Below are 20,926 nucleotides of genomic sequence, written 5' to 3'. Positions count from 1 at the left end.
AAACATTCAAAAGACTGATAAGTTTTACAGTGCTGAGGAAAAGTATACTCTCACATAACACCGGGAAAAATGTATTTTCACCCGGGAGAAAGTGTATTTTCGACCGACGAGAAATCCTGGAATTTTTTTTCCTTGTCCGTGTATACACCCTGGTCAATATCTGAATGAAACACTACTGAACTGTTTGATTGGTCATCGAGGAGCTGGCGACTTAGCATGTACCAGCTGTGCTCCACGGTCACCAGAATTCACACCCTCTGACTTCTTCCTGTGGACTTTCATTAAAGACCATGTTTATGTACCACCAGTCCCACAGAACGAGGAAGAGTTTAAGAACCGGATCCGTACTGCCATAACATCAGTGACAAAGGTCATGCTTGCCTGAGTATGGGAGGAATTTCAGTTTCGATGTGATATTGTTTGTGTCGCTGATGGAGGACATATTGAACATCTGTAATATGAACTTGAGAGGTTCATAAATATGTGTGTAAAGTTTCAAATTCGTATGTCTTAAAGTTTAATAAATATATGCATTCAGAATACATGTACTCTTCTTGAAACACCCTGTACAGTGGTTTTTTATATCAGCCATAATCAGTATTAAAATAAAGTTGCTGGCAAAAAATGGTAAAATATTCGTTAGCTAACTACACAAATAAGACAACATATGAGGCAACCCATACTGCATTCAGTTGCTGTGTTGTGAGTGTGGAGACTATGGTGTTCTGAAAAACATTTGCATAATGGAGAAGATATAAAACTGTAATAAGTCAATATATGAAATAGATACAGATGTGTAGCTTTCAGACGTGAAAACTATATTGCAATGCTATCATCTGAAACATTTTTTGTTGAAATCGCATGAATCATTTAGAAGTTACTGATGATAAGGGTCATAGTGAAAATATGCAGTCACTACAGAGTATTAACATCTGTAGTTTCCAAGATACTGAAAATATTAATGTTTCATTGGATGCACCTCATTCTTCCGAGACTGCAGAACGTCTGTAAGCCAGCTTACCCTGTGTGGCACAGGGTACTTCCTATACCAGAGTTGCTTCCTCTTTTTCCTGTTCCACATGCATATGTTTCACGTGAACAACGATTGCAGGTAAGCCTCTGATTTTATCTTGAGAATCTTTTTGCGAGATATACCTAGGAGGAAGAAACATATTGTTATGCTCTTCTAGGAATGTACACTCTCGGAACATTTGACGATGGACCATTATTGTGGTGCAGAATGCTTTTTTTTTGCAGTGTCTGCCACCAGAAATGGATTACTCCATCATGTTTCCACACTTACTAAATGAATCTCTAACAAAACATGCTGCTCTTGTTTGGATCTTCCCTATCCTATCTGGCATTGATCCCATACTGAAGAGCGTATTCAAGTATTTGCCAAATGATTGTTTTGTAAGCCCCTTCCTTTGTTGATGGGCTGCATTTCCTAAAGATGGTTCTTCCATTGAATTTCAGTCTGGCACCTGCCTTACTCGTGATTACTTTTATGTGTTCGTTCCACTTCAAATTGTTCTGTATACATATTCCTAGATATTTTATGGAAGTAACTGCTTCCACTGATTGTTGTGCAATACATCATCATACAATGAAGAGTCTTTCTGCCTACATATTCGTAATATGTTTCATTTGTTTATGTTGAGGGACAGTTGCCACACTTAGTCCCAGTTGATGATCCTCTGTAGGTCTTCCTGCATTTTGCTACAATTTTGTTGCTTTGCTACTTCTCTGAATACATAGCTTCATCTGTGAAAAGTCTTATGGAACTTCCTATGTTACCAACAAGGTCATTTATATACTCAGTATTGTGAATAGTAATGGTTCTGTAACAGTCCCCAGTGCCATGCCCAAAGGTACTTTTATATATGAAGGATCTTCTCCATTCAGAATGGCATGTTGTATTCTCTTTGCTAGAAATTCTTCAGTCCAATCACACAATTGGTCTGTTATCCCATATGCTTGTATTTTGTTCATTAGTTAGCAGGGCTAAACTATATTGAATGCCTTCCAAAAGTCGAGGAACATGGCATCATCCATCTGGGTGCCTGTATCTACTGCTTTCTGAATCTCTTGGTTGGACACAGTGAGATGGGTTTGACATGATCATTGTTTTTGGAATGCATGTTGGTTACTACAAAGGAGATTCTCTGTCTGTATTCGAGTATAAAACATGTTCCAAAATTCTACAACAGACAGATGTCGGAGGTATAGGACTGCAGTTTTGTGCATTTTTTCAATGACCCTTTTTGAAAATGGGAATGACCTGTGCTTTTTCCAATCATTAGGAATTATTTTGCTCCTATTGAGACCTATAGTACACCATTGCAAGAAGGACAAGTTCTTTCACATACTCTGTGTAGAATCGAATGGGTATCCCATCAGATTCAGTGGCTTTTCCAGTGTTGAGCAATTTCAGTTGGGTTTCTATTCCTTGCTCACTTATTTTGATATCTGTCATTTTGTTGTTCTTGTGATGATTTAGAGGAGGAACTACAATTTTATCTTCCTCTATGTAACAATTACAGTTTTGGAAAAAGACGTTTAGTACTTCGGCCTTCTCTGTGTCATTCTCTGTTTCAGTCCCATGATGGTGACAGTCTGTTTAGACAGCGGGCTTTAATCCGTTTGCTGATCTAACGTAAGACCAGAGCTTCATAGGGTTTTTGTCAAGTTTGTAGTTAGTTTTACTTTCATATTCATTGAACGCTTCATGCTGGCCCGCACTCTAATTTTGGCTCCTTTTGTTTTTGTTTTCCTGTGAGGGTTTGGCTACACTAAAATTTGTACTGAAGCTCTCTTTGCTTTTCTAGTAGCTTCCTATAATGGTTGTCAAACCACAGTGGGTCTTTTCCATTCCTCACAATTCTGCTCGGAACTTGTCTAAAGCATGTTGTAAAATGCTGTCGAATTTTGTCTGTTGATATTCAGTGTTGTTAGTGCTGCAAATTTTCATGCTGACAGCTCAGGTAATCTGAAATCTGTTTCTTGCTGAGCAGAAAGGTCTTTATGCATTTCTTTGTATTCCTATTCACAACCGTATTCAGTCATGCTGTAATGGCCCTATGATCACTGATGTCCTACACTAACTGAGTCATAAAACTTGGGTCTGTTTGTCATCAGCAGGTCTAAGATATTATCTTCATGAGTCAGTTCTCAGATTAACTGCTCAAGGTAATTTTAAGATAAGGCACTTAGAACAGCTTCACACAATTCTCTCTTCCTGCTACCCACCCTGATCACTAGAGTCTCCCAGTCAGTAGCTGGTAAATTAAAATCTTCATCTAAAACCAAGACATGACCAGGAAATTTATGCAAAATATTCTCCATGTTGACCTTCCACTGCTCCGCCACTATTGTTGCTGAGGCAGGAGGTCTGGAAAAGCATCCAGTATGACCATGTTTAATCCACCTTTAACACTTATCTTCACCCAAGTTATTTCACATTCTGAATCTGTACCAATTTCACTAGAGATTATCATAATTTTTGTTAGTACAAACACACCTCCAGCCCCAGCATTCAACCTATCTGATATAAACATTCCACTCAGACTTAAGAATTTCATTGCTATTTACCAGAGGTTTCAGTCAGTTTTCTGTCCTTCTGTTATGTGGGTGGTGTTACCGTTTAGAAGCAAGATTAGTTCCATGACCTTTCCATAGATGCTCCTGCAGTTGACCAGTACTATATTAATGTTTTCTTTCTCTGAGCTGCTACGGTGAATGTTATTCCGTCTGGAACTTGAAAGGCATGTCGGGCCTCTGTTTCTTACTGAAGGCAACAACAACACATGGCAGTTTGCACACCATTAAATGTGTGTTTAGTTTTCTGTTGCTAGTACCAAATGTTTTTCAATGAAACAACTTGTTTAAGTTTGGTATCTACCTTTCTTTTATTTATGGGTATCTGTAACTGTGGGATCATATGAATAGACATCCATGGTATATTACTTAATTAAAAAATTATCTATATCATAGCTAATGGAACCATGTGAATTTATTGCACTGTTTTCTTTTCAGGATTTGAGATTCTTCAGATCGCAAAAGACTGGTAGAGGGCCACTTGTTGAAGGATGGCGAGATAAAACATCTCCTATTATGTGTTCTTACAAATTAGTCCAAGTTTCATTTGAAGTTTGGGGACTACAGACAAGAGTTGAAGAAATGATACAAAGAGTAAGTGTCTCTTGATGATCAATAAAGTACTTAAATATCTTACCATTTTCTCAGAGCTCTCTCTCTGTCTCTGTCTGTCTGTCTGTCTGAGGTGAAATTCATACGCAGTTTCAGAAGAAAAGGAAACACTTGGAGATTGGTCTGTAAATATTTACGTTAGTAATCACTTTTAAAAATAGATCATCAATATTTTTAATTTAAACTTTCTGTTGGTTTGATGCCCCCAACAGATTCCTGTACGTCAGATGAGGAGTTGGCTGTAGTTGGCAGATGCTCGTGGTAGCTGCATACTTACAATTTAATCAGCATCACAAGTGTTCCAGGCAGTTGTACATGGTGCAGATAGCCAACTTGCAGGGGTCAGCACTTAGATGACATTTTGGATGTAAACAATGTAGCCTATTGTGTGCAGACACTCTAATTTGCTATTTTGTAGTGTGGCTACTGCCAGACAGTGCAGTACAGACTAAGGCATTAGCAAATTCAGATCCAGCCTTAGAAGACATAACACAAAGTGCAGAAGCAGAGGTGTTTATTGCTGAAGCCAAAATGTTTTTGCAGATTGACAGGTGGCGGAAATTGATGAGTCACGCTAGCAGGACACAGCTCAATCGAAGGCTATTCAGGCTTTAATGAGCACACCACAAAGTTGGTCAGTCAAGCATTGTGACATAGGGTACTACAGCATCCTGAAACTGGCCAGCTACTCAGTTGCTGCCACTTGAGTGCCCCACTAAGTTCACTGCAGGCACAGAGCACGATCCTTCCCCTGCAAAGGACGCACCACTACAGGTACAGCATTCTGGCCCAGATTTTTGGTCTTCACACAAAAGGAGATAATGCCACTATTTCTATGTAACTTGTGAAGCCTGACACAGCTGGAACATTTAGCTGCTACATGCAGAAAATGCTGCTCGTGCCATGGAGTAATGTTCCTGTGTTAGCAATCAATTACACCAGCTCATCAGCAGTTCTGCAGCCTCACCATATTGTGGAAGACTTGGAGGTAGCTGGGTGTGGCATGAGGTTTCAGTTGAACAGAAGGGCCTCTACCAGTCTGATCAAGAACAACTACTAGTCGAGGCCAAACACAAATATGTGGGCAACACCTCACACATTTGGTTGTAAATTTGAGGTTGGCGGAATATATTCTCGATCTTGATGCTCTCACAATTATTGAATTTGAAGTAGCAACAAAGTTAACCTTGTCTCTCGTGTAATGCTATTTTAAAATTTTGAGGCATTGCTACAGTCATTTGAGAAATTTCTTTTGTAAGGATCAGGGTTGAGCCACCAATTTTGAGGCCCACATTACGATGAAACCATCGGTAGCTCCTAAGTTCAGTTGAGTCCACCCCATGCCATGAGATAAACTGTAGGTATAACTGAACAGATGGCAGAATCTTGGGCTGTTGTCACTGGCTTCATTCTGCTAGTGGGCCACCCCAATGGTCATGATCCAGAAACCCAATGGCAATGTTCAGTTTTGCGGCAGTTTTAAACACACAGTTAGTGCACAAAGGAAGTACATGTTTATCCCATACCACATTCAGGGAAGTTGTTGCCTAAGTTGGCTAATGGTCAATACTTTTTCAAAATTGACCTCAGGCACTCATTCTTGCAATTGCCATTGGATGCTGAGTCTTGGTGCATCTTAGTATTAAATACTCTTTTTGGGATGTACCAACTTAACCATTTACCATTTGGCGTAGCTTCATCTCTATGAATATTTCAGTGTTTCCCAAGTGACTTGTCAAAGACATTCTATGCTGGTCACTTATTTGGATGGCATTTGGTTTTTTGGCTCCACAAGAGAACAGCATTTTCCATATTTGTAGCCGGTTTTTCAGCAACTGTTAGACAACAGGCTATGTTGTGAACTTTTTAGAAATGTTGTAGTTGTTATGCTCCAGGAGTGCCGTACTTAGGGCATGTGTTAAGTAAGGATGCTTAGGGCATGTGTTAAGTAAGGATGGCATACTTCCAATGGCAGAATATGTTGCAGTGATGGACAAAGTACCAGATTGTAAGAATATTAGGGAACTGCAGTCCTATTGAGGGAAGATAAATTATTATGTGAAATTCATTCCAAGAGCTGCTCACTTTTGTCATCCATTGAATCAGCTTTGTAAGAAGGGAGCGAAGTTAGAGTGGTCGGAGGCTTGTCAGCTGGTGTTTCAGAAATTGAAGCAGCATGTTCCAGTCCTTGTTTGGCCTAGTTCAGTATCAGAATAGGTCTTCAACTCTGGCCACAGGTGTGTCCCAGTATGGCACTGGTGCCACTCTCTCTTACCGAAATCCTGATGGCTCTGAGCAGCCTATTGTGTTCATGTCCAAGGCTTTGCCAGCAGCACAGAGAAATTATTCCTAGATCAAGAAATAGGCACATGTACTCAAAAACAGCATAAAAAAGTTCCATGTATTCTTCTACGACACTTAAGTTCCACCTCGTTGCACACCATAAAGCCACTCACCTTCCTTTTTGGCCCCAAGTCCAAGCTGTTGGACAGAAGAGCAAAGCATTGGGTCTTGTTTCTCGGTAACCATTCTTATGACTTTCACTACCGTCCCACCTCCCAGCACGAAACTGCAGACACTTTGTCATGCTTACCAATCGATCTCGATGTCAACTTCGAGAAGTAGGAGGCAGGCTGTCTTGCACTGGCTCAAAACCTTCAGGATACTGTCTTTACACTGACTGCATGGGAAGTCGCTGCAGCTACGAGTGAGGAGCCTCTCCAGCACAACATCATTACAGTGGTCCAGCAGGGATGACCAGAATGTTTTCCCAAAGCATCAGATCCAGTGCCTTGGACATATTTCAAACTTTATGATAGGTTCAATGCTGTAAAGGGTGTTCTACTGCTAGCTACAGATCAGAATTGCCGCATTGTTATTCCACCCAACTGAGTGAGGTGGCGCATTCATTAGCACACTAGATTCGCATTTGGGAGGACAACTGTTCAAACCCACTGCCAACCATCCTGTTTTAGGTTTTCTGTGAATTCCCCAGATCATTCAGGTGAATGCTGGGATGGTTACTTTGAAAGGGCACAGCTGATTTCCTTTCCCATCTCCTTCTGTAATCTGAGCTTGTGCTCTGTCTCTAATGACCTCTTTGTTGATTGGACATTAAAAACTAATTTCCTCCTCCTCCTTCATTATGTCACCACTGCTGTGACTACACATTCTGCAAATGTTACATGCATCCCATTGGGGAATGTCCCACGTAAAAGTGCGTACCCAGTGACATCTCCATTGGCCAGCAATTGATTCTGCCATAAAACATGTGGTGTGTGCCTGTTTAGTGGATGCCCACAACCAGGTGCCTCCACCACAAAAATTTTCTCCATAGCTCATGGCAGAGCACACATGGGATCAGCTGCATTTGGACTTTGTTGGTCCCTTGATGGGGGCCAAGTGGCTGTTGGTGATAAACAACTTGTCTAATTTCTCTTATGTTGCTCAGTTTTCCTCCGTGATATAACACACTAAGATTTGGTCTTAGTTGCTATTTTCTCTATTGGAGGTGTGCTGTGCACCTTAGCCTTCAACAATGGTTGTCAGTTCCTGGCTGAGGATTTTGAAACATTCTGCTGCCAGATTGAAATTCAGCACCTGACAACTGAGGTGTTCTATCTGGCTCCAAGTGAAGAGATCAAGTGGTCGGTCAAAGACATTCAAGTCACAATTAAAGAAAACAGTACCTCAAAAGGATGCTCTGTTCAGTTTATTCGGATCTTACTGGGCAACTCCAATCAGCAGGCGCAGTCTGGCAGGAGTGCTGCATGACCATCAACCATGCAATCTTTTTGACCTGTTGTGCCCAGTGCCGTAACCTCTTACACATGGGCCATTCCAAGGTATTGGCAAAATTCCACAGTCCAGGCATGCTTATTTGTGCAGTCACCTGGATAGACGCAAGGCATTGTGATGGGGCATAAGGGGCAGCAAAGTTGTATAACAGGGTGTATACGACCCGGGACAACCGGGAGATCCGGGAAAAACCCGGGAATTTTTTCATCCGGGAGAAAACCGGGAAAAGCCCGGGACTTCTTTTAGAATTCCGGGAATTTTTCATTGTTTTAGTTTTGAGTTAAATTTTTGTAACATTGACCAGTAAGAACCAATACTCTAACAAAGGATATTACTGTATTTTGCAACTGCAGAATAATACTGCAGCAATAAAACTTGAAATAGAGAAAAAAAAAACGAAAATAAAACAAAGTTGCCAAGGAAATACACCATATACAGCAACAAAACAAGTGCTCACACAGGCGTCTGCCAACAGCAAAATGTGTCAACAGCTTTAGGAAGACTATGCATTGCTTCATAACAGCAAATTTCCTCCGATTAGCGTGACGTCACAACTGCTTACAGTAGATTCATTTGAGCAGGTGCTAGCGAGCTCATGCGCATACGCAGTTGAGTCGCATATGAGTAGTACCTTCTCCCGCTTTTTTGCCAGAATGCTACACTGGTAAGGGCCAGTTGTACAATACCCGCCTAGCAGCAGCTAAGTTCTATTGTGGGAGCAGTGCGGAAAACGCGTTGTACGAACACGTAATGACACCTGACCAGAGAAAAAACGCGGGATAAATAAAATGGTGATTGTGGCAGGTTTAGTCAAGGTAACCTGAGAATAAGTTTTAACCCTTGCAGGACTATTCACAGAATTAGTGATGACAAAATTGTTAGAACGAGGAAGGAGAAGAAACGGGGACATCACACAAATTATGGAAGAATATGACGATTCCAAATTTATATAAAAATTTCGTACTACTGCTTCAGAAGCTAGAGCGTATGGATGAAATGTGAAACTATTTCTTAACATGAAACTTTTTGCTTGTAGTAGACCTAATAGGCATTGATTATATTCTGTCGTGTTATAAAAATGACCATTTGTGCCAAAACAGTGTCGTTTATTCGGTGTGTGTAAATTGCTGCAATATTAGGCAGACCTATTTCGTGACAAAATACACGTAATCAGATCGAGAAACCACGCCAGTCTTGGCTTCTATTCGTATTAATAGCATTTTCAGTATTAGACAACATTTGGTTTTTTCATGTAGCAAAACGTTTGACGAGCTTTGTTGAGCTAATAGATTCTTACCCAAAAGGAAAGCACGCCATGTAAAGCTGTACTAAGGTTAGTGAGAAAAACAATGCAAGGACTTAAGGACTGAAGAAATGTGTACTGTTTTGCTTGTCGTACTGGTTTTATGTATCCTATATTTAATTTTATGTCACACAAAACATAAAGTTATTAGCTAACAGGCTATAAAGAGTGCGAGTGCAAATTTTCTGAAGAGTTACTGTTCTCCCGGTTACAAATAATCCCATCCAGTATTTATTGTGAGTTTTTTTTTTTTTAATTTAATTTTATTTTTTAAACAGGGGCAGGTTGTCAAACCGGCCGATTGGGAGCAGGAGAGGCACCTGTCCTGAATATAGTTTGATGGCACCCATTGCAAAATTTTACATGTTTGAGTTCCACAGAGCGAAATACAGTGACGTGCGATAGAATGCTGTGTGAAAAGGCATGGGACTGCACTTTGGCACATTTAAGACCAAACAATGTCTTACATTTCCTCAAACACATATATTTTATGTATCAGGCTCTTCAGAAAGATGTGCGCTACAAAATAGACATTTTTGAAAAGTCGATGTTTTAAATATTTTTGGTGTCCTACTTCAAACGCTCGAGGGGGGGGGGGGGGGGCAACAATGAAGTTATTTCTGTCGATTGGCTAAAGAAATTTGGTTTTTATTAATCTTTTCCAATTTATTTATTTGAAATGGAGTGTTTAATTCCACACTATTGGCTAGTTTCAACTGTTCGCTGCATTTCAAGTGCATGTTTTCATCTTCTAGAACGTATGGCATTATACCATAATAAAGGACCAAACATGAGATAATACAGTGCTGGTACTCCAAGAATATTGTTTCTTTTATGACATTATGTAAGACGCTTGTTATCAGGCACCCTCTGGCAAGTGCTGAAACGAACCTATTTCTAACTGGTTGCTGGAAAATATTGCGAATGGTGGTTTGAAAAGCGTTACTTTCAAAGTAAATTTCCTTTTACGCAAGATGAACTATGTGCGAGAATGTACAATGAATTTCACGTATCCCAGAGCTTTTGACTCTTCATTTAAAAATCAAGTCTTTGAATACGATGATTTAGAATAATTTTGAGCCCAGAAGATCTAACATTTATGTCGTTCTTAGACACTTTATTGGCACATTTGTGTGATGTATCTTAAAGTGTAACAAGCGCAAAAAAGGGGCAACATTCTATGTGGAAGCTTTTCTTTTCTTGTAGCAACACTATGTATATTAATTTAAGCCATTAACTTTCCCTATTGTGTGTTCGCGTTACCTAACAGTGATGTTGCTTTTGGCCGACTACATCACGCGTCCTATGTTCTGAATATCCGCTATCATCGGGTGGCAAGATCACGTGATGTGAGCTATGACTGGCTTACAAAAGCGCATCGCAATCACGATTTCAATGCTTTGGAAAGTAACTTGCGGTGTTTGGTGGAATTCGAATTTATACTTTCTTACTATGAAAATATGCAGTGTACATTTGCTGCACGTCAGACATCTTCCCTAAACGTGTTTGGTTCCCTGAGTGTCGTTTTCTAAAGTGCCGGGAAAGTCTACGCCCATGTATAAAACCATAACAATTCAAAAGACTGATAAGTTTTACAGTCCCGAGGAAAAGTGTACTCTCACTTAACACGGAAAAAGTGTATTTTCACCCGGGAGGAAATGTACTTTCAACCGGGAATTCTGAGAAAAATCCAGGAATTTTTTTTCCTCGTCCACGTATAGACCCTGTATAATAATTGTGGTGGGTTGGCAGTGCCCGACACATCATATGAACCAGCTATGCTTTCATCAAAATGAGCAGCATGTCCATATCTCAGGCAAACAGGAGCCCTTGCCATGGGCAGGAAGGGTCAACTAACCCTTGCTTACACCACTGAGCTACACCCACAGACATTCCCATTGCCTTTATGTTGCTTGCCTTATGACTTGTGCCCTCAACTGGAGAAAACTGCCACATAGGCAACCTGCATTCCAGGGGGGTCTGATGGAAGTGGGGAACCTCCCTCCATCTTCAAAACAGCTAGGATTAAGAGCCTGCCCTCCTCCTAGACATCTCCAGACCACCTCTGGTGGAAGAGCATCAGACAATCACCACCACCAGTGTCATCTCTGATGTCCTGGTGGAATGCTCCTAGCAGAACCCCAGGCAGATATCCCTGTTGCCTATGGTGAGGCCAGGGCATTTTCAGCCCTGTGTGTCTCTTAAAGGAGCAAGGGATTTGGTATCACCCTCGGACTCCTGTGTATTGGATGATGAGTTGTTTGTGACGGAGAGTCGAAGTGATTTGCAACTCCATCATAAGCAGGGGGAGTGTCACTTTCATTGCTTCAGATGCATAACTTCCCTGGCATGAGCTCGTGGACTGTGTGAGCTTGTGGACTGAGAGATCAGCCTCAAGCTAGCTCTAGACCATACTCTTGTTTACTTTGGCCAACACTCAGTCACATTTGCTATATGAACACTTCCCACTGTTGGCACTCTGATTTCTGTGTTGGTCCCTCATTGTACTTTTGGGCTCTGCTCACCAGTTAGGCTGGCTGCGGGTTTTTTTTTACAGGCACCACGTCATGATACTTTGAGCTCATTACAAGTATTTTTTGTGAATGCTATCCTTTCACTCTTCCCCATGATCCACAGAACTTACCATGGCGGGGTGGCCTGCCTGCCTCAATGATAAAGACAGCCATACTGCAGAAAAAACACAATGGAGGGATATCTGTTGAGCCCAGACGAATTTGTGGTTCCTGAAGAGGGACAGTATCCTTTTCAATAGTTACAGGGGCAGCAGTCTGGATGATTGGCTGAACTGACCTTGTAACATCAAAGAACCTGGCCATGTTGTGCTGATACTGCAAGCAGCTGAGAGCAAGGGGAAACTACAACCAATATGACAACATTACTGTAAGGTTAAAAGATGGTAGCATTATCTTGGTAAAATATTCTAGAGGTAAAATAGTCAACCATTCTGATCTCCGAGTGGAGACTACTCAGAAGGATGTTGTCATCATGGGAAACAAAACTGGTATTCTGTGGGTCAGAATACAGAATGTTAGATCCCTTAATTGAGCAGGTAGGTTAGAAAATTTAAAAAGGGACATGGATAGGGAAGCTCAGTGGTAGGAGAAACAATACCTCTGGCTAGGCAAATGCAGGGTTATAAATGCACAATAAAATATTGGTAATGCAGGGATAGTTCTAATAATGAATAAGAAAATGGAAATAAGCGAAGCTGTTATGAACAGCATAGTGAAATCATCATCATCATCATCATAGCCAAAATAGATACAAAGCCAACACCCACCACAGTAGTAAAAGCTATCTCTACAGATTATGTAAAAATTGAAAGAATGTATAATGACATAAAAGAAATTACTCATAGTTAAGGGAGAGAAAAATCTGTGATGGGGGACTAGAATTCAACAGTAGGAAAGGAAGTGGAGGAAAAATTGTCGGTGATTGTGGAATAGAGGAAAGAAATGAAAGATGAAACCACTAGGTAGAAGTTTGCACCGAGCATAGTTTAATCAATGCTAATGTTTGGTTAAAAAAAATGAAAGGAGATTGTATACATGGAAGAGAACTGGAGAAACTGGAAGATGTCAGATTGATTATATAAATCTATGACAGGCATTGGAATCATATTTTAGACAGTAAGACATTTCCAAGGGCAGAAATGCACTCTGATCACAATTCATTAGTTATGAACTCTGAATTAAAACTGAAGAAATTGCAAAAAGGTAGGAAACTATGGAGATAGGACCGAGATAAGTTGAAAGAACTGGAGGTTATTGAGATTTCAGAAGGAAAATCAGATGATGACTGACTGAAACAGGAAAGAAAAACAGTAGAAGATGAACGGGTAGCTATGAGAGATGAAATGGTGAAGGCAGCGGAGGTTCAAATAAGTAAAAAGACAAAGCCTGTTAGAAATCCTTGAATATCACAGGAGATAATAAATGTAATTGATGAAAGGAGGAAATATAAAAATGCAGCAAATGAAACAGGCAAAAGGGAATATACACGTCTAAAGAGAGAGAGAGAGAGAGAGAGAGAGAGAGAGAGAGAGAGAGAGAGAGAGAGATTGACAGAAAGTGCAAAACGGCTAAGCAGGAATAGCGAGAGAACAAATGTAACACTACAGCAGCATATATAACTAGGGAAAATAATAGATACTGCCTATAGAAAAATTAAAGAAGCATATGGAGAAAAAAGAAGCAGCTGTATCAGTATCAAGAGCTCAGAAGGAAAACCAGTACTAAGCAAAGAAGGGAAAGCTCAAAAGTTGAAGGAGTATACAGGGTGAACAGAAATAAACCTGACAAACTACAGGGACAGATTCCTGACTGGAAATGGAGGAAAATAGTTCCTGTGAACATGTGTCCGGAAATGTATCATTGCCACAATAGAGGGCACTGACAAATGAAAGTTCTCTGATCATGTGCCGCATGTTCCTTGTGTGTTACAGGCTGTGTGATTGATGCAGCATACTGTAAGCAGCAGAATGGTTCGGTATTCATGTTGGGAACTAACCGAGATAGTGTTTGTGTACAACCAAGCAGATGGAAATGGTTGAGACAGCATGGCTATACCAGAACAAGTACTCTCACAGGCACCAGTCACATCACACAGCATTTCAAACGATTTTTGGGAGTTTGTGATCACAACAGTTCCCATCTTCTTGGCCATTCACAGACACGATCTCAGCTTGTTCCTGACTTGAATACCGAACCACTCTGCTGCTTGCTGTATGTTGTCAATTGCACAGCCTGCAACATAAAAGAAACACACAGCACATGGTCAGAGGAACTGTCATTCGTCAGCACCACCTTGTATATCAATGATACATTTCCAGACGCTTGTTCATAGGACTTTTTCCCTCCATTCCCAGCCAAGAATCCGTCCCTGCAGCATGTCAGTTTTATCACTGTTCTCCATGTATCGAGGGACTGTATGAGTGAAAGGTAGTTGAAGATGTCATGGAAGACACGATACTGCGAGATGAATTTGACAGAGCACTGGAAGACCTAAGCGGAAACAAGGGCCTTAGAGTTGATGACGTACCATCGAAACTACTGATCTCATGGGGACAGCCATGACAAAAATAGTCCACCTGATGTGTGAGATGTATGAGACAGGTGAAATACCCCAGAACTTCAAGAAGAATGTAATAATTCCAATTGCGAAGAAAGCAGGTGCTGACAAGTGTGAATACTATTGAACTATCAGTTTAATAAGTCATGGTTGTAAAATACTGACACAACTTATTTAAAGAAGAGTGAAAAAACTGGTAGAGCCGACATTGGGGAAAATCAGTTTGGATTCTGGAGAAGTGTAGGAGAAGTGTAGGGAAATGCAAGGCAATACTGACCCTATAACTTCTCTTACAAGATTGGTTTAAGGTAAGGCAAACCTATGTTTACAGCATTTGTAGACTTAGAGACAGTTTTTGATTATATTGACTGGAATACACTTTTGAAATTATGAAGGTAGCAGGGGTAAAATACAGGAGTGAAAGGTTACTTACAAATTGTCCAGGAACTAGACAGCAGTTGCAAGAGTTGAGGGGCTTGTAAGGGAAGCACTGGTTGAAAAGGGAATGAGACGTGATTGTAGTTTATGCTGTTATTCGTTCTGTCCATTGAGCAAGCAGTAATGGATAACAAAGAAAAATTTGGAGAAGGAATGAAAACTAAGAGAGAAGAAATAAAAAATTTGAGGTTTTTCTGATGAAATGATAATTCTGTCAGACAGAGCAAACGATTTGGGAGAGCAATTGAATTGAATGGATGCTGTCTTGAAAGAGGATATAAGATGAATATCAACAAGGATCCAGAATGAGATTTTCACTCTGCAGCGGAGAGTGGTCCGATACGAAACATCCTGGCAGATTAAAACTGTGTGCCAGGCCGAAATTCGAACTCGGGACCTTTGCCTTTCACGGGCAAGTGCTCTACCATCTGAGCTACCCAAGCACGACTCACACCCCCTCCTCACAGCATGGAAAGTAGGCGACGAGGCACTGATGGAAGTAAAGCTGTGAGGACGGGGCATGAGTCGTGCTTGGGTAGCTCAGATGGTAGAGCACTTGCCAGCGAAAGGCAAAGGTCCCGAGTTCGAGTCTCAGTCCGGCACAGAGTTTTAATCTGCCAAGAAGTTTCATCAACAAGGATAACCAAATTTAGTCACATTAAATCAGATGTTGCTGAGGGAATTAGATTAGGAAATGAAACACTAAAATTGATAGATTAATTTTGCTATTAGTGCTGTAAAATAACTGTCAGTGGTTGAAGTCGAGAGGATGTAAAAGGTAAACTGGCAAGGGCAAGAAAAGTGTTTGTGAAGAAGAGAAATTTGTTAACGTCAAATATATATTTAACTATGAGGAAGTCTTTTCTGAAGGTATTTGTCTGCATTGTAGCCATACGTGAAAGGGGCAATAAACAGTTCAGACAAGAAGAGAATAGATCCTTTTGAAATGAGGTGCCACAGAACAGTGCTGAAGATTCGACGGCTTGGTCATGTATCTGATGAGGAGGTCCAGAATAGAATTAGGGAGACAAGAAATTTGCCACACAGATTGGCCAAAAGAAGGGTTCAGTTGATAGAATACAATCACAGACATCAAAGAATCATCAGTTTAGTATTGGAGGAAGTGTGAGTGGTAAATATTGTGGAGGTAGATCAAGAGATGAACACAGTAAGCAGATTAAAGTGGATGTAGGTTGCAGTAGTTGTTCAGAGATGAAGAAACTTGCGCAGGATAGAGTAGCTTGGAGAGCTGCAACAAACCAGTCTTTGGAATGAAGACCACAACAATAATATCCTTTTGCTAAGTAAGATACTGTGTGTGTGTGTGTGTGTGTGTGTGTGTGTGTGTGTGTGTGTGTGTGCGCGCCCACACACACACACACACACACACACACACACACACACACACACAGAGATTTTTTTAAAGGTTGCACTGCTGAATTTTTAATGAAATTTTTATGCTCGCTAATTTTTCAGTTATGTGTAGGCCATCTTCAACACAAAATTGTCATACGATGTGAATTCCTACATTAGCCATATTTTTAATAGTGACTTGATGTGTAAGTCAGCTTCTATGTGTATGATTTTATCTTCAGATTTTCTTCACAAATTTGGATCTTTGCTGTAATGTTTAGATTAGATTAGTTTTTCGTTCCATAGATCCGTGCTGAGGAGATCCTCGTGAATGTGGAACATGTCAATTTTTTTTTTAAGCTGAAATAACAATACTAGTAGTATGAGTATATACAATACATCAGTTTTTAAGCTGAAATAACAATACTAATGGTATGAGTATATACAATACATCATTTGTTTCTATTAAAAAATTCGTCCATGGAATAGGAGGAGTTGGCCACTAGTAAGACTTTCAGACTCCTTTTAAACTGATCTTTATTTGTAACTAAATTTTTTATGTGTGCTGGCAAATTATTGAAGATAAGTGTTCCTGAGTAGTGGGCCCCTTTTTGAACTAAAGTAAGTGCTTTTAAGTCCTTGTGCAGATCATTTTTGTTCCTGGTATTGTATGTATGAGCTGTGCTGTTTGTTGGAAAAAGAGAGATATTATTTAGGACAAATTTCATTAAGGAGTAAATATACTGAGAGGCACTAGTTAGTATACCCAGTTCTTTGAAGAGGTTTCTACAGGACGTCCGTGAATTTACTCCACAAATAATACGTATTACACGCTTTTGGACTCTGAAAACTTTTGGTTGAATTGTAGAGTTATCCAAAAATATTATACCATATGACATTATGGAATGAAAGTAGGCAAAGTATGCAAGCTTTTTCATTTTTATGTCGGCTATGTCTGCTAACATTCGAATTGCAAATTGTTAAGGTGTTTCTGCAGTTCTGTGGTGTGATCCTCCCAACTGAATTTATTATCAAGTTGTAATCCCGATGTGACATATCATGTCTTTTGTATGAATACTAGGTATCGTTGTATGGTGTATATTTGGTTGCCTTGTTATCCCATTAGTAGACAGAGTATAGGAAGAAATATGTTCCTTCCATATGTGTCCTAATTCATCTAACTGTTTTATATCTTGCCCAAAATTCATGTTGGAGGAGGATTTCAGCGCAACTACTCGTTACATCTGACCTTTCATCTAAATACCTGTCAGCTGAACAAACACAGCTAACAGAGATCCCAAGTTTGTACATCATTAATTCACTTTGCATGTTCAGAAAGTGATTAGATAAATTGTCTTTGTGGGCAGACATCATAGTTTGATATGAGCTCATAGAATTAATAGGCAGTGAAAAGAAGAATTGACATTACCAACAATGTAGGCAAAGGAATGTGCATGCAAAATATTGGTGTTGAGATAGAAATTTGTGTGATACTGAAGTCAGAACAAAACTGTGCGGAGGAAAATGAATTTAGTATTTACTGCAGAGGAGAAGGAGAAACAAAATGATTAGAGTAGTAATTTCATTGACAATATGTGTAAATACACTTTTATACTTCACCTGAAATAACTTACAAGGAGTGGTCCCCAGTGGTGGGATCGACTTTTTGAAATCAAATATATAGTGAAGTAGGTTAAGATCCCAGGTATCACACCGTGCAGCCATTCTCTCTGGCGGGCCCTTGTTTGCGAGTTATTGATGAAAAAAGTTTTCAGAATTTTGCGTGATTCTCAGTAACATTGGAAAATTCGTGTTACATAGACTTGTTGCGTGCTGTTGTGGATAGGATAATAGTTTAACATGCAGGAGTTTGTGGGTTTGAACCTTGTCAGGTGCAGTAAACTTCTGTATTTTAAAATTTTTATTGAAATGGCATTGATCATTATTTTTATTCAGTTAATTGGTTTAAAAGTAATTTTTTTATTTAATAGTTCATTTATAGTTTTTCATGGGATTTTTATGTCACTTTTCAATTCTTTCACCTCTGGCAACATTTGTTAATGAGAAAAATTTAGAGTTACTACTCCTTTCATCGAGCATAACTAACACATCCTACACATACTGATGTAGCATATGCCACATTTTGCCAACTATACCAAACTCTAGCCTGGTAAAAAAGTGCTCAGAAAAATTATTCTTTTTGTGAAATCATTTTTTGAAGGTGTTTGAGCAAACAAATGTCAACAGAGTATACAGTACTATATTTTTATGGCAACAAAATAACTGCCGGGATTCAGACAACCAATGGTTTATTTGGATGAGGCATTTATTCACTCTCACTCCACTGTGCCGGAATACTCACGAAGTGACGTTTGGTATTATGATACAAGTAGTTGAATATTTTGAGTGTGCAGCAAGTAGTAATAATTTTATGCCAGTGTGATAACATGATTAGCATATGATATGATGACGTAATTGTGAACAAGTAAATAAATAAATATCATACAAAGTGCCAGTTAACATTTAAGGGTTGTGAAGTAGTTAGCATGTGACAGCTCTCCATGTGTAAAAATGCCAAGCATTAGTGATTGTTACTGTTTTTCTTTCTCTCAAAAAGTGGCTTTGTTGAGTAATACTTGGTTCTTAGTCATTATTTGTGGTAAATGTTGTGATATGAAACATTTCTTCTGTAGACAGTTATTCTTAGTCATTATACAGTGTGTTTATAAATGAATATCGGGGTTTTAACGTTTTATAATTTTTATTATATTAAACTTTGAAAGAGCAATTCTGCTGTGAATGTGTATATGCGCAGCACTTGGGTTTTCCCTATAGTGTAATTGACATTTGTAAGCGACCTGAACGGCTGATCTCTCGCTGCTGTGGATGAGTTACTTCCATATCTCAGTGAATAAAAGTGTTTTGAATATTTATCATACAACATATGTGCCTCTGTGCATGCTGTCATTTGCAAAAAACTTAATTTTGATATCTTGAACTGTTTATGAAATACGACTATTGTTATGACCACATAATTCCCGATTCACAGGGACACAAAACATGGACAGCTCATCAATAGAAGTGAAACGATTAAAACATATTATTGCCGTCAGTCAGATATTTTATTTCCATCAAGTTGTACACCATTTTATTGCTGCTTACTTATTGTGGTGGAGACAAGATCAGTGTAAGAAGTGCTCACTATGAAATTGTGTTTCTTGTTTATCTATACGTTTGCTGCCTAATGATTTTTAGTATATATGTATCACGGTTTTCATGTAATAGAGGCATTTTTTCCTTTTCTAGAACAGGCAACTGTTCCTTATCCATCTATCTCCATAAAGTATCGTTAACCTAACTAGAGAGTCATGTTGTTGAATTGTGTCATACATCATTTGTTGCAATAACTGAGAAGCCGAAATCTCAGTAAATATTAAGAATACACAAGCTGATATTTGAATACAAGTTGCAGAGAAGTTAATATGTTTTACTAGTGTGTTTCTGTGGCTAATGGGTAAGTGTCAGACAACAACATGATTGGATCTGCAGTTGGTTCTAGGACTTTTTTTTGCCATTGTTGCATCCTTCACTCTTAGCACTAATTGGTTTATACCAAGGTGGATAATGGTTTCAAATCCACATAAAACCTTAGGTCCTCTTATAACTTGCTGGGAAAGTCAGTTCATAGGTTGGTGGAAGCTAAGAGCACACAGTGCTCAGTAAAACATTATAGTGTTCAATCTAATCTTTAGCTTGGGGACCAGTTCATTTTTTTTTACAATTTTTTGAACATGTCATTTTCTTCAGAGTTTTGTAGGTTTTCTTCCTCATCCATGATTAGACAGTAGTAATGGTTATTATTAATATTGTAATCCCATAAGTGGATGACATACCTGCTGCAAGAATCACGCAAGTGCATGGCGCGTTCACATGGCCAGCATGCACCTGAAGTGTGCGAGAGAGAGCATGAATACACGTCCAAGATATCAGCGGATGTTGCTGAAGATAAGCGATGATGCCTTGCCTAATAACACACAAGTGAGCACTTGCCAACAGTCATGCTGATGTTACATGCTAGTCCACAGCCATCCAGATATTATCCACTCGCACTCACTTGCACAGATGTTGTGAATTTTCGGTGTGTTCATGCACAGTATGCTTACCTTACTACCAGAGTGAGGCAAAACTTATGTGAATGATGAATAATAAATGCAGATAAAAATTATTATTCATGAATAACAAATAAAAATATTTATTCGAAACATTATTCATTTACACAAACAAAAACATTTGTTCATCAGTTAAGCGAATTACAAATAGATAAATTTGAATCCAATGACATTCATTGCTCCATTTATTTGTCATTTATTAAAGAAATGTACATTTTGTTTGTTTTAAATTAGTTTTCAGAACAACTCTTTTTTTTGTTTGATTTTTAAAGATTTAACATTGTGAGACACTACAGAAAATATGTTCTAAATCTACCAAGAGGATATCATTGTGTTGTATCTCCTGAAATTTTCTTCATTTCCAGGTAATGGTGTAAGACTTTCAAATCACAGTTCCTTCAGCAAAAATTGAGAAATCGTCAATTCCGATGCAGTTTTTGGCAAATAATTCATGATGTTGGCATTAACTCCAAATCATGTTCAAAACAAACTTCCTTTTCATGTTTTTGTTGACCTTTTTGGTTGTTATATGTCTGTAGTTTGTTGTAAGCAACTCTCGCTAATG

General features: G+C 39.2%; 1 protein-coding gene across 4 annotated transcripts in view; it reads left to right on the top strand.

The window, feature by feature from the left end:
• Positions 1-20,926, top strand: part of LOC124795240 (cytoplasmic phosphatidylinositol transfer protein 1) — an 84,915-nt gene that overhangs the window by 42,599 nt on the left and 21,390 nt on the right. For all 4 annotated transcript variants that reach the window (XR_007016665.1, XM_047259186.1, XM_047259194.1 and 1 more), the window contains one exon: positions 4,036-4,191. Coding sequence is in view for 3 of the 4 variants with exons in the window: in XM_047259186.1 (XP_047115142.1) it covers positions 4,036-4,191 (156 nt within the window). In the remaining variant the exon portion in view is untranslated. The remainder of the gene's footprint in view (positions 1-4,035; positions 4,192-20,926) is intronic.

The sequence above is a fragment of the Schistocerca piceifrons genome, chromosome 1 (genome assembly GCF_021461385.2).
Source record: "Schistocerca piceifrons isolate TAMUIC-IGC-003096 chromosome 1, iqSchPice1.1, whole genome shotgun sequence".
Classification (NCBI taxonomy): Eukaryota; Metazoa; Arthropoda; class Insecta; order Orthoptera; family Acrididae; genus Schistocerca; species Schistocerca piceifrons.
Note: the sequence above shows the minus strand (reverse complement) of the source record. Positions and strands in the feature narration are given on the sequence as shown.